General features: G+C 38.7%; 1 protein-coding gene across 2 annotated transcripts; it reads left to right on the top strand.

Moving 5' to 3' along the window:
* Positions 1-10848: 10848 nt before the first annotated feature.
* Positions 10849-14095, top strand: LOC131682373 (uncharacterized). Of its 2 annotated transcripts, XM_058963811.1 has the most exons (3): positions 10849-13505; positions 13576-13654; positions 13709-14095. In XM_058963811.1, exon 1 carries the CDS (start codon positions 11220-11222, stop codon positions 13404-13406), a length of 2187 nt encoding a protein of 728 aa, XP_058819794.1. In that variant the 5' UTR covers positions 10849-11219; the 3' UTR covers positions 13407-13505; positions 13576-13654; positions 13709-14095. The 2 variants fall into 2 exon arrangements, with proteins under 2 accessions (XP_058819794.1, XP_058819785.1); XM_058963802.1 differs by having other exon boundaries at positions 13576-14095.
* Positions 14096-14403: the final 308 nt, after the last annotated feature.

The raw sequence follows: 14403 nt of genomic DNA, 5'->3' as shown, positions 1-14403 counted from the left end.
GACTGTTGTGTACCCAAAAATGGGTATAATTTAGTACAACACTAAATTATACCCTAAATTAGGTTACGCTCTTTTGGCGTACCTACATTTGCAGAAACAAGAATAAAAACAACTGCATTCGAGACGTCAGTCTCTTTTTGCAGTACGTGATTACAAAGTGATAAGCAGTGTTTAGTTATTAAGTTCAAAAGAACTTTCCCTTTGTGGTCCCCAAGTGGTTCCTGCATCTACTGAAGCTGTTCCTGTTCTACTGGTCCACCTTCCGGACGGATCTTTCACTGAATAGAAATGTACAGTAACAAAACCATGATTTTCACTGTGACAGTACAGTAATTTTACAATAATTTACAGTAAGTTTTGATGTTATGCTACAATACAAAAACAATAAACTTTAACGTTTTTACAGTAAATTTCAATGTAAAATAGACTTTTACAGTGAAAAAAGGGGGTGGTTATGTATCTTAACATTAAAAAAATCAATTTTTCTCCATGCATTTTTTTCTCGAAAACAGTAAAATTTAATGTGAATGCACTGTATCAGTTTTTCGCCGAACAGTGAAATTTATTGTTACATGAAATTTTATTGTGAACCTACTGTGAGAACTTGGCATCGAACAATGTTGAAACAGTAATAACTATAATATTTATTGTTTTATGATTGTTTGTAGGGTAAATGCTATTGTAAAATTCTATCCGGGTTAGCATGTACTTGTTTGCATTGGATTGGATGAAACCATTTTTTTCAACTGCCTCCGTTGACGATTGTTGGAGCTTCTTCCAAGGATCGCATCACAGTGCCCGGAGGCAGGGATGCCATTGTGCCAGATTTATCTGGCACAGCCAGCGGTTTGGGCAACTTCCAGACAGAAAGACAAATCTCTCATTCTGCCAGATTTTTAAGTTTTGGAAGCTGCTACATACACATTTTGAAAATTTGGGTGATAATGTCCCAAATTTTACAAAAATCGATTGATGCCAATTCTATGAAAACTAAAATGTATGCCAAATTTCGATGACTTTGAGGTCGCTGTCAAGTGCCAGATTTTGAAAAATAGTGGCAACCCTACCCGGAGGCTGGACAAAAATTTGTTTCAGATATTGATTTTTCCAATTCTTAGGTTTTTTTTGTCTCCGCGAAAATTTTCGATAGTAGTATATATTCCTCGGTTTTCCGGAGTGTATTATACGGTATCAAGGACTGTAACGATACCGTCGTGATTCGCTGGTTGGACACTTTTTAACTGGACCGCTTTTTAGTTGGACCTCCGCTAGTTGGACCATTGTTCAACTACAAAGCATCTGAACGCTAAAATCTCATGTCAAATTTGCTTTGACAATCTATTTATCAATCTTCTACACTACTAACGTCATTTTTGGAGAGTTGTTGACATTTGTCAGTCGGTCCAACTAGCAAATCAAATTCGTTAGCTGGACAAGGCTGTTGCCCAACCAGCGAATCACGATTGTATAAGCAAAAGTTCAAAACAAAACAGAATTTTTTGTCGTCGGAAATCGGTTTTCTACAAAAAAAAGTTCGATTCAACATAAGTGCAACCGGCCGCGTCGCTTTCTTCCGTCGCGAATCTAAGTTCCAACAAGACCTATACTGCCTGTGGGAGTATCACTGTATGGCGAAAGACATTTGTGTGACCTGTGGATAGGAAGAACCAACAAAGGGAGGTGCTAAGAAGCGCTACATGCGTAAAGATCAAACCATTGGGTGGATCTCCTGTGACCAATGCGATTAGTGGTTTCACGCAGCTTGTATACGTGTCAGTAACTAACTTCTTAGGGATATGGATAATTTCTGGTACTGTAAGCAGTGCTCTCTCCTTGGAACACTTGTATTAATGCAAGTTTTTGGTTCAACTAGCAGTGACCTCGCAAAGGTCACGGATACAAGCAGCGAACTGTCCGCGAAACTTGCTATATTGCAAACTGAAGTGGAAATCGAACCCGCAAAAACCAAGCAAATAAATTAAGAAGTCATCTAGTTTCCTCGGATAAATTGCATGACAGAATTGTAGCACAACGAGAACTAGTTACTAATGTCGAGAAGTGATTGAATCTTTCGAGACTGACAGGTACTTGTCTGCGTAGTGCGAATAGAATTGCCATTAATAAGATCCCGTTTCGTGAAGGGGAAATTTGTTTGGGATTGTGAAAAGTGCATTGCATTCTCTGGGTATCGAAGAAGCTGACTCCGGCGTCTCCAGCTGCTTCAGAACCCGTATCAAAGCCTCCAAGTGGTCCAATCGTTCCGTCTCACCGACCATCATTGTCGTGTTCAACTCGAGAGAAGTGAAGGGACAAGGTTCTGAGGCTATGTTTCGAGAATTTCACGATGACCAAGCTATCCGCACTCCAGACCGGTCTAGCTCTAGAATACAGACTTACAGTAAAAGAGGTTTTGTCTGTTGAAACCTTTAGGATCCATAATCTTGCGTTGTTGCTCAAGAAAGCTATCAATTCCGTGTTTGTGCGGAACGATTCTGTATCTGTTCGGATGCCCAACCACAAACGATACACTCCTGTTACAAGCAGTAAACAACTTCTCGGCTTGACGGGCAGCAGGTCCGGTGAGTATTCGGCAGCAAACGAATCGTCTCTTTTCTTCGACGCCATTTCCGATGAGAGTTCAGCGGTTACTGTACAATAGTGACTAGTGACAAGCCATGATAATGAGCAGCAATAATCTCAGAATCGTACACTTGAACATGCCCTCGAACGACACATCGACGGGATAAAGCTCACGCTGGATAGTCACTTTTTCGGTAACAGCGAAGCAAAACTTAAAACGACTACTCGAACTGATACTTTTAAAATACCCGGTTACAATTTCATACGACATTCGCTGCAGGGTGCAAGAGGGCGTGGAACTAAGGCGTGCGGTGGTGTTGGTCTATATGTAGCAAAGAACGTCAAGGCCACTCCAGTTCTAAGGTTTCCGTATGACCCGGCTATGCAAATTGCACAACGCTTGGAGTATCTGGTTGTCAAGTCAAGCATTAACAACTATGACATTGGCATAGTGGTGCTTTATAATCCATCGAGCAACAACCAAAATTATGAAAAGCTTCTTTTAGTTTAGCTGGAACTGAACTTTGACAGAACGTACGTCGTTGGTGATTTTAATATCAATGTCACTGCGAATCAGATGCCCTGCAACATTGCAGCTTGATTCCCCGCCATCAATTTTAAAATCTACGACGGACCTCAGGCCTATAAGCGTGCTTCCCGCAATTTCGAAGGTTTACCGGCTTCTTGCAAGCAAATCCCCGTTTTCTAGCCAAACGCCGGCCTGGCTGTAGGGCACATCACAGTACAATCACAGCAATGGTGAAGGTTGTACATCATGTCTACAACAACTTTGACAACTGTTTCTGCACAGCTATGGAGTTGGTGGATTTTAGTTTGGCTTTTAACTGTGCAAGGCATGCCAAACTGCAACAAAAAATGCGTAGAGAATTCTGTTTCGACGACACCAGTTAATCGAATCCTTTTTGCATAACCGGAGCCAAGTAGTGCGACACGGAGATGTAATTTCCTCGGAAAAAAGTCTCTCCGAAGGCACCCCCGGGATCGTGCCTTAGTCCACTGGTATTTAGCTTGTACATTAACAGCTTTCCTTCGACGCTCAAATGTGAGTATCACAGTGCGTAGAAATAATCGAAGTCTGCAGTGTTCCGTTTTAGAAAGCCTAGCATCCCAAAAGCTTTGGCAGTTGTTGCAGTTGCATTTGTAAAAACTCAACTTACAATCAAAGAGTACTCGCAGGTCACGAATACAATCGACTCGTTCTATAACTCGTCCTTGTAGGCGATATTCATAGCGGTATAGAGTTTGCAAACGTCCGAAACTTATCACATACCATTTTTTAATGTTTACTTTCATGCCGTTAAGCATACACCACTCTTGTACCATGCAGATGTTTTCTTGAAGCACTATAGAGTCGAGTACCGTAACTATGGTACGGAAAACTTTAAAATCATCAGCATACATCAGTTTTCCAGACTTGATACGACAGCAGAGATCATTAATGAATAAGATAAAAATGAGAGGACCTAGATGACTGCCTAGCGAGATGCCGCCGAGTACATTAAACCTGCTTGACCGCATGTTATTTATCCAAACAAATGCGGACCGTTCAGAGAGAGAGAGAGAGAGAGAGAGAGAGAGAGAGAGAGAGGACTGCAACCAATTAGCCAAGCTGGAAATCCTAGTCGCTGTAGTTTCCGGATTGCGATGTTGTGAGGTACTTTGTCAAAAACCTTTGAAAAGTCGATATAAATGGAATCAACGTGCTGGCGATTCTCGATGACAGAAAGCAACAAAGAAATATTAGCCTTTAGGTTAGATGTAGTACATCGTTTCATGACAAATCCATGCTGATATTCCGAGATTAGGTGGTAAGAAGCCGCATACATAACATTGTAGACTAACTTTTCGAGGACTTTGGCTAGGGTTACCAAATGGACTGAGAGCAAATTAAGGACATCCCTGCCAAATCTATTCAGAATTGGAGCTTGAGCCAGAATTCTGAAAAAGTCGGGATTCTGGCTTATTTTCCAGCAGTTGAACTGGGACCACAGACTAACAGACATAACACTCGAAAACGATGCTTCGCCCGCTTTAACGGTCATTTTAAATATATTTGTAGTTGGGACTGTGGCCACATTTGAAATTATGGCACCACTGACATATGAACAAGCATATGGGGGATAGACCACTAGTGAAAAATTGTTCCCAAACCTGAGGGGTAACCCATCTGCAAATGAGTGTTTGGGACTGTGAATAAAAGGTGGAGCTAGTGCTCTGGGAAAATTGCCGGATCGATGTTTTTTGTGGGAATTCCCTCATAGGGTTATGTCTGTTAGTCTTAGAAGTAACCAAAATTAGTGGGATAGCTCGATATGAGGTTTGGCCAAAGTGGTTATCTTCGTTCAATATTGGCACTACACCATTCCAATTTGTCTCAATCAAGATTCAACGTCCCAGCACAGACTAACAGACATAACACTATGAGGAAATTCCCTCAAAAGCATCGATCCGACAATTTTCCCAGAACACTACACTGTACCAAAAACGATGAGCAAATTCATATGATATTGTTTATGACCCAGCCCTTTAACATTTGACAGTTGTGTTTTGGATGGCTGCCATTTGATTTTGGTTGCAAACTACATTTCGTTCATGTATGCAAGTATCAAATAATAGTCATACAGAAGTTATATGCAAAAGTTTTGAATTTCAAAATAGCTACTGTACAGGATTGAAATGCGATAATTAATTTTTCAACATCTAAGATGTCGAATTTTAACAGATATTCTCTTATTTACTGTATATATCAAATAGGGGAATCAAATTACTTCCATTATTTCTTAGTATGTTCCATTATTTCTTAGTGTTATCTATATTTAGTTCATATATAAAACAGTTCGCTTTTATTTTATTCACGGAATTTAAATCTATGTTTAATTTAGCCTGTCATGCGGCACATTGAAATATTATTACCACGATCTATGTACTTAGTCCTATCTATATCTAAACCTTTAATATCACACAAATTCTACCCTAAATTTTTAATATAACCTAACTGCATATAGGAGTCACTATTTATGATTTTTTTTATAGATGTCAATATTTTTGAATGCATGGTGAAATACAATATGTTGGTTATGTAGTGCATTATATAAAGAGTTAAGTGCCATTTACACGATTTGTCAGTCTTTCTTCGTACTGCACGTCAACGAAAGGTATAAATTAATTACCTATAGAACTTTTTTTAAAAGGGCTAATAAGCATGCTGTCAAATCTCACTATGAGGGGAAATTCCACACAAACCATTACTTGCCGATCATTAGTAACAGCAGTAGACGAAAGAGAAAACTTTTCTCTTTCATAAATTGTGGACATCCGTTCTCGATGAGCTACGGTTTATTCGCAATTGTCTCTTAAAGTAAATTTTGACAGTATGCTTATAGGCCGTTTACAAAAACACGCGAGCTCATGATGGCATCATAAACGAGCTTGTTTACTAGGTGTTGGAAAGTAAAAGTTTCAAGTTTTTGAAGTGTGCTATAATCAAAAATCCCCATGTTGACGTAAAAAAGCTCTCTAAACTATCAAAAAATAAGGTTAAAGTTTCATGCAATACGCAATGGAAACGTCCACACACAATGACACAACGGCACGAAACGTTTTAACGTACGGAACGTGTGAATGTGCGCATAAGACATGCATTCAACTTATCCTGGCGAAACGGTGACGTGACTTTGATGTTGTGTTCCGTTGATGGAAACTGACGAATCGTGTAAATCGTACTTTAAGGAAAAACGTATACAAGTGATAAAATTATTAATAAAAAGATACATGGTATACACAATATGAATGTCTTCTTGACTGTCGAGCTTCTATTATCAGGAGTTTTTTCGGCTAATCAGTCATAAATTAGACAGCGAAAACAACAATATTGCTTTTACTTCCAACGTTTCAATGGATTTATTCCACCTTTATCAAGGATTCTAAAAATGTATAGCTCTTGGTAGTTACTGAAGTACATAAATAATTTTACTTACAAAAACTTTGTGTTTTCTTGTAAAGTGTAATGTTGTGGTAAAACATGAACTGTCCTAATGTATACGCGTCATCTGATAGCTATTTTGGTCAAGAATTGAAAAAAAAAAATTATATTCTGTGTTTAATTTGCTAAGATATATCTACTCACTGCTATTGTTCGCATATTCATGCACCTACTGTATTTTTCGAAATTTTTCTGCGTTTGAAACGATTCTGTTTCGCGGGTAAAGAAACGAGGGAAAAAGCGCTATATTCGATCTGGTAACTGTACTGAACTTGACGGTTGTTGAGTGTTTGCTATAATCGTGCGTATGGTAGTATCGGTAGTGTAAGTGTTGTCAGTTTTATAGTTTCTATTATGTAGTGTTTGTAGAATTCCTGCATATATACAACTAAGTCCGTCGGTATCTGTGCGTTTGTTTACAGTTTTTTGCTGGTTGATGATATGACACATTTCCAATATAGGAAGAGCTGTCGTTCGGTTATGTTGATCGAGTATCTTCACCTTGTTTACATCGAAGTTATGATGATGTGTAATGCTGTGTTCGAGGAGAGCTGTTTTTTGTTTTAGTTCGACTATCTGGATGTCTTCACTGGTGTGTCCTGCTTCCCTGAGTAAGTTAAGCTTTTTTATGTTTGAGCGGTGTGCAGCTATCCTTGTTTTAAGCATGTTAGAAGTCATGCCCACATATGATGATGGGCAGTTTTGGCATGGTATGCTGTATATCACATTGCTCAAATTATCCTGCGGTATGCTATCTTTGACCTTGCTGAAAAGATTTGCTACTGTTTTGATGTTGCGAAAAGCTAGTGAGACATCCGGGTAGTCTCTTTTTAGGGTTTTTGCTATTTTATGCGTCAATGACGGTATGTTTGGAAGTGACCGGTAAGTATGTTTCAGGTTTTCATCAGGATTGGAAAGTTGTGTGGTAGGTATTGCGCGTGTTGTTATTGTTAATCAATCTGTTTCGCAGCGACTTTGGGTAGTCGTTTTGTTTTAAATATTTGTCCATGATTTGGATTTGCTCCGGTCTGTTGAGATTGGTAGATAGTTTTTCCACTCTGCTGATAAAGTTTTTTGCCACGTTGATTTTTTGCTGGTATGAATGGTATGAGTGGAAGTTAAGAAAACGTCCACTTGCTATGGGTTTGGAATACCACTCAGTACGTATCTCTTGGTTTTCCGTGCGTACTAGTACCATGTCGAGATATGGTAATCTGCGATTTTCTTCCAATTCATAGGTGAACTGTATATGTTTGTCATAGTTATTGAGGATATCGTGCACTTGTTTGAGTTTGTTGAGAGGTATAGCCATTATGAAATCGTCTACATATTTTTTGAGAATTGGTGGTTTGAAACTTAGTTTTGTAATGGTTGTGTCTAATAGTCCTTCTAGAACGAGGTCGGCTAGAACGGGTGATAGAGGGTTTCCCATAGCTGTTCCAAAGATTTGTCGGTAGTATTTGTCGTCGAATTTGAAGTAACTGGAATCTATGCAAAATTCGACAATTTCCAATAGGAGGTCAAGGTTGATATTCGTGTGTTGTTTGATATTGTTCCAGTTGTATATGATATTGTGTGTTATCAATGATTTAGGTATACATGTAAATAGTGATACAACGTCGAAAGACACTAAAATATAATCCGGTGGAAGAGTTATTGTATTTATGTATTCGCAGAATGTGAATGAGTCCTTTATGTTGTATGTTGTTGATATGGAGCTTTTGAGAATTTGTCCAATGAACTTTGAGAGGCAGTACGACGGGGCGGTCATATTGGGAACGACCGGTCGGAGAGGTAATCCTGGCTTGTGTGCTTTGGGTTGGCCATAAATTCTTGGACAAGATGCTTTGTACGTTGTTAGTTGACTTGCAGTTTTGGGGTCAACGAGTTTTAGTTGTTTGAGCCTTTGAACTAAACTGTTGTTCTGTTTTTGGAATTTTAGGGTTGGATCACGGTCTATCTTGAGATATGTGTGAGTATCGTTGAGTAGTGAGAACATTCTGGTTTGGTAGTCCGCAGTGGTCATTAGTACTGTTTTGTTACCTTTGTCTGATTGTAGAACTGCTATGTCAGGATTCTCTTTCAAAAATTTGCGTGTTATTTTGGTAGCTGAATTGCAAAAACGCTCCAGTGGATTGTTGCTCGTGGACTGTTGCAGACGGTTAATGTGGTTTTGCATGTTATTGACGATCGTACATCGGTTGTTATTCTGGATACGTTCGTTGGGATTTGTCTGGAGGACTGCTTCAATATCGGCAATAAGGTGGAACAGTGGTATTTCTTGGACGTGTTGATACGGTAATGCAAATTTTGGGCCCAGGCTGAGGATGATAGCTGTTTCGTTGGGTATTTGTTTGTGTGTACCGTTGAGAATGGCCTTATCTTGAAATTTGGGTATGGGAGTGTCAGCAGTTATCTTTTGGAGCATGGCGTCGAATTTCTTCTTAGTGGTGGTGGATCGGGCTTCCAGATTTGACTGGTGGAACCTGTCTTGTGATTGGAAGAATGAATTGCGGATATTTTCCGGAACGGCAGCTGTTATTTGGTGTTTCGTGGATTGAATTTCATGTTGTATGGAACGGAGTGTGAAGTATGTTTGTTTGATTTCAATGTTTAGTAACGTTTTCTTGAATTTGTTAACACATCTGTTAAGCTCATTCAGATAGGGACTGTTTGACTCCAGTAACTGAAAGATACATCGGAACGTATTGCTAATATGCGACGGGAAAATGCCTCGTTTTCGACAACGTATAAGAAAACTTTTTCGACTCTGTGCACTTCCCAGTTTGCACGTCGCATTAGCTAGGGTTTTAAATAGCGTTTGTACCTCAGTTCCATAAGTGTTCCCAATGCTATCGTAGAAATTGACGCTTCGTCTTGGTGCCGTATGTATCATTATGAATGTCTTCTTGACTGTCGAGCTTCTATTATCAGGAGTTTTTTCGGCTAATCAGTCATAAATTAGACAGCGAAAACAACAATATTGCTTTTACTTCCAACGTTTCAATGGATTTATTCCACCTTTATCAAGGATTCTAAAAATGTATAGCTCTTGGTAGTTACTGAAGTACATAAATAATTTTACTTACAAAAACTTTGTGTTTTCTTGTAAAGTGTAATGTTGTGGTAAAACATGAACTGTCCTAATGTATACGCGTCATCTGATAGCTATTTTGGTCAAGAATTGAAAAAAAAAAAATAAAAAAAAAATTATATTCTGTGTTTAATTTGCTAAGATATATCTACTCACTGCTATTGTTCGCATATTCATGCACCTACTGTATTTTTCGAAATTTTTCTGCGTTTGAAACGATTCTGTTTCGCGGGTAAAGAAACGAGGGAAAAAGCGCTATATTCGATCTGGTAACTGTACTGAACTTGACGGTTGTTGAGTGTTTGCTATAATCGTGCGTATGGTAGTATCGGTAGTGTAAGTGTTGTCAGTTTTATAGTTTCTATTATGTAGTGTTTGTAGAATTCCTGCATATATACAACTAAGTCCGTCGGTATCTGTGCGTTTGTTTACAGTTTTTTGCTGGTAAACAAACGCACAGATACCGACGGACTTAGTTGTATATATGCAGGAATTCTACAAACACTACATAATAGAAACTATAAAACTGACAACACTTACACTACCGATACTACCATACGCACGATTATAGCAAACACTCAACAACCGTCAAGTTCAGTACAGTTACCAGATCGAATATAGCGCTTTTTCCCTCGTTTCTTTACCCGCGAAACAGAATCGTTTCAAACGCAGAAAAATTTCGAAAAATACAGTAGGTGCATGAATATGCGAACAATAGCAGTGAGTAGATATATCTTAGCAAATTAAACACAGAATATAATTTTTTTTTTATTTTTTTTTTTTCAATTCTTGACCAAAATAGCTATCAGATGACGCGTATACATTAGGACAGTTCATGTTTTACCACAACATTACACTTTACAAGAAAACACAAAGTTTTTGTAAGTAAAATTATTTATGTACTTCAGTAACTACCAAGAGCTATACATTTTTAGAATCCTTGATAAAGGTGGAATAAATCCATTGAAACGTTGGAAGTAAAAGCAATATTGTTGTTTTCGCTGTCTAATTTATGACTGATTAGCCGAAAAAACTCCTGATAATAGAAGCTCGACAGTCAAGAAGACATTCATAATGATACATACGGCACCAAGACGAAGCGTCAATTTCTACGATAGCATTGGGAACACTTATGGAACTGAGGTACAAACGTTATTTAAAACCCTAGCTAATGCGACGTGCAAACTGGGAAGTGCACAGAGTCGAAAAAGTTTTCTTATACGTTGTCGAAAACGAGGCATTTTCCCGTCGCATATTAGCAATACGTTCCGATGTATCTTTCAGTTACTGGAGTCAAACAGTCCCTATCTGAATGAGCTTAACAGATGTGTTAACAAATTCAAGAAAACGTTACTAAACATTGAAATCAAACAAACATACTTCACACTCCGTTCCATACAACATGAAATTCAATCCACGAAACACCAAATAACAGCTGCCGTTCCGGAAAATATCCGCAATTCATTCTTCCAATCACAAGACAGGTTCCACCAGTCAAATCTGGAAGCCCGATCCACCACCACTAAGAAGAAATTCGACGCCATGCTCCAAAAGATAACTGCTGACACTCCCATACCCAAATTTCAAGATAAGGCCATTCTCAACGGTACACACAAACAAATACCCAACGAAACAGCTATCATCCTCAGCCTGGGCCCAAAATTTGCATTACCGTATCAACACGTCCAAGAAATACCACTGTTCCACCTTATTGCCGATATTGAAGCAGTCCTCCAGACAAATCCCAACGAACGTATCCAGAATAACAACCGATGTACGATCGTCAATAACATGCAAAACCACATTAACCGTCTGCAACAGTCCACGAGCAACAATCCACTGGAGCGTTTTTGCAATTCAGCTACCAAAATAACACGCAAATTTTTGAAAGAGAATCCTGACATAGCAGTTCTACAATCAGACAAAGGTAACAAAACAGTACTAATGACCACTGCGGACTACCAAACCAGAATGTTCTCACTACTCAACGATACTCACACATATCTCAAGATAGACCGTGATCCAACCCTAAAATTCCAAAAACAGAACAACAGTTTAGTTCAAAGGCTCAAACAACTAAAACTCGTTGACCCCAAAACTGCAAGTCAACTAACAACGTACAAAGCATCTTGTCCAAGAATTTATGGCCAACCCAAAGCACACAAGCCAGGATTACCTCTCCGACCGGTCGTTCCCAATATGACCGCCCCGTCGTACTGCCTCTCAAAGTTCATTGGACAAATTCTCAAAAGCTCCATATCAACAACATACAACATAAAGGACTCATTCACATTCTGCGAATACATAAATACAATAACTCTTCCACCGGATTATATTTTAGTGTCTTTCGACGTTGTATCACTATTTACATGTATACCTAAATCATTGATAACACACAATATCATATACAACTGGAACAATATCAAACAACACACGAATATCAACCTTGACCTCCTATTGGAAATTGTCGAATTTTGCATAGATTCCAGTTACTTCAAATTCGACGACAAATACTACCGACAAATCTTTGGAACAGCTATGGGAAACCCTCTATCACCCGTTCTAGCCGACCTCGTTCTAGAAGGACTATTAGACACAACCATTACAAAACTAAGTTTCAAACCACCAATTCTCAAAAAATATGTAGACGATTTCATAATGGCTATACCTCTCAACAAACTCAAACAAGTGCACGATATCCTCAATAACTATGACAAACATATACAGTTCACCTATGAATTGGAAGAAAATCGCAGATTACCATATCTCGACATGGTACTAGTACGCACGGAAAACCAAGAGATACGTACTGAGTGGTATTCCAAACCCATAGCAAGTGGACGTTTTCTTAACTTCCACTCATACCATTCATACCAGCAAAAAATCAACGTGGCAAAAAACTTTATCAGCAGAGTGGAAAAACTATCTACCAATCTCAACAGACCGGAGCAAATCCAAATCATGGACAAATATTTAAAACAAAACGACTACCCAAAGTCGCTGCGAAACAGATTGATTAACAATAACAAAACACGCGCAATACCTACCACACAACTTTCCAATCCTGATGAAAACCTGAAACATACTTACCGGTCACTTCCAAACATACCGTCATTGACGCATAAAATAGCAAAAACCCTAAAAAGAGACTACCCGGATGTCTCACTAGCTTTTCGCAACATCAAAACAGTAGCAAATCTTTTCAGCAAGGTCAAAGATAGCATACCGCAGGATAATTTGAGCAATGTGATATACAGCATACCATGCCAAAACTGCCCATCATCATATGTGGGCATGACTTCTAACATGCTTAAAACAAGGATAGCTGCACACCGCTCAAACATAAAAAAGCTTAACTTACTCAGGGAAGCAGGACACACCAGTGAAGACATCCAGATAGTCGAACTAAAACAAAAAACAGCTCTCCTCGAACACAGCATTACACATCATCATAACTTCGATGTAAACAAGGTGAAGATACTCGATCAACATAACCGAACGACAGCTCTTCCTATATTGGAAATGTGTCATATCATCAACCAGCAAAAAACTGTAAACAAACGCACAGATACCGACGGACTTAGTTGTATATATGCAGGAATTCTACAAACACTACATAATAGAAACTATAAAACTGACAACACTTACACTACCGATACTACCATACGCACGATTATAGCAAACACTCAACAACCGTCAAGTTCAGTACAGTTACCAGATCGAATATAGCGCTTTTTCCCTCGTTTCTTTACCCGCGAAACAGAATCGTTTCAAACGCAGAAAAATTTCGAAAAATACAGTAGGTGCATGAATATGCGAACAATAGCAGTGAGTAGATATATCTTAGCAAATTAAACACAGAATATAATTTTTTTTTTTCAATTCTTGACCAAAATAGCTATCAGATGACGCGTATACATTAGGACAGTTCATGTTTTACCACAACATTACACTTTACAAGAAAACACAAAGTTTTTGTAAGTAAAATTATTTATGTACTTCAGTAACTACCAAGAGCTATACATTTTTAGAATCCTTGATAAAGGTGGAATAAATCCATTGAAACGTTGGAAGTAAAAGCAATATTGTTGTTTTCGCTGTCTAATTTATGACTGATTAGCCGAAAAAACTCCTGATAATAGAAGCTCGACAGTCAAGAAGACATTCATAATGATACATACGGCACCAAGACGAAGCGTCAATTTCTACGATAGCATTGGGAACACTTATGGAACTGAGGTACAAACGCTATTTAAAACCCTAGCTAATGCGACGTGCAAACTGGGAAGTGCACAGAGTCGAAAAAGTTTTCTTATACGTTGTCGAAAACGAGGCATTTTCCCGTCGCATATTAGCAATACGTTCCGATGTATCTTTCAGTTACTGGAGTCAAACAGTCCCTATCTGAATGAGCTTAACAGATGTGTTAACAAATTCAAGAAAACGTTACTAAACATTGAAATCAAACAAACATACTTCACACTCCGTTCCATACAACATGAAATTCAATCCACGAAACACCAAATAACAGCTGCCGTTCCGGAAAATATCCGCAATTCATTCTTCCAATCACAAGACAGGTTCCACCAGTCAAATCTGGAAGCCCGATCCACCACCACTAAGAAGAAATTCGACGCCATGCTCCAAAAGATAACTGCTGACACTCCCATACCCAAATTTCAAGATAAGGCCATTCTCAACGGTACACACAAACAAATACCCAACG

The sequence above is a fragment of the Topomyia yanbarensis genome, chromosome 1, assembly GCF_030247195.1.
Source record: "Topomyia yanbarensis strain Yona2022 chromosome 1, ASM3024719v1, whole genome shotgun sequence".
Taxonomy (NCBI): Eukaryota; Metazoa; Arthropoda; class Insecta; order Diptera; family Culicidae; genus Topomyia; species Topomyia yanbarensis.
Note: the sequence above shows the minus strand (reverse complement) of the source record. Positions and strands in the feature narration are given on the sequence as shown.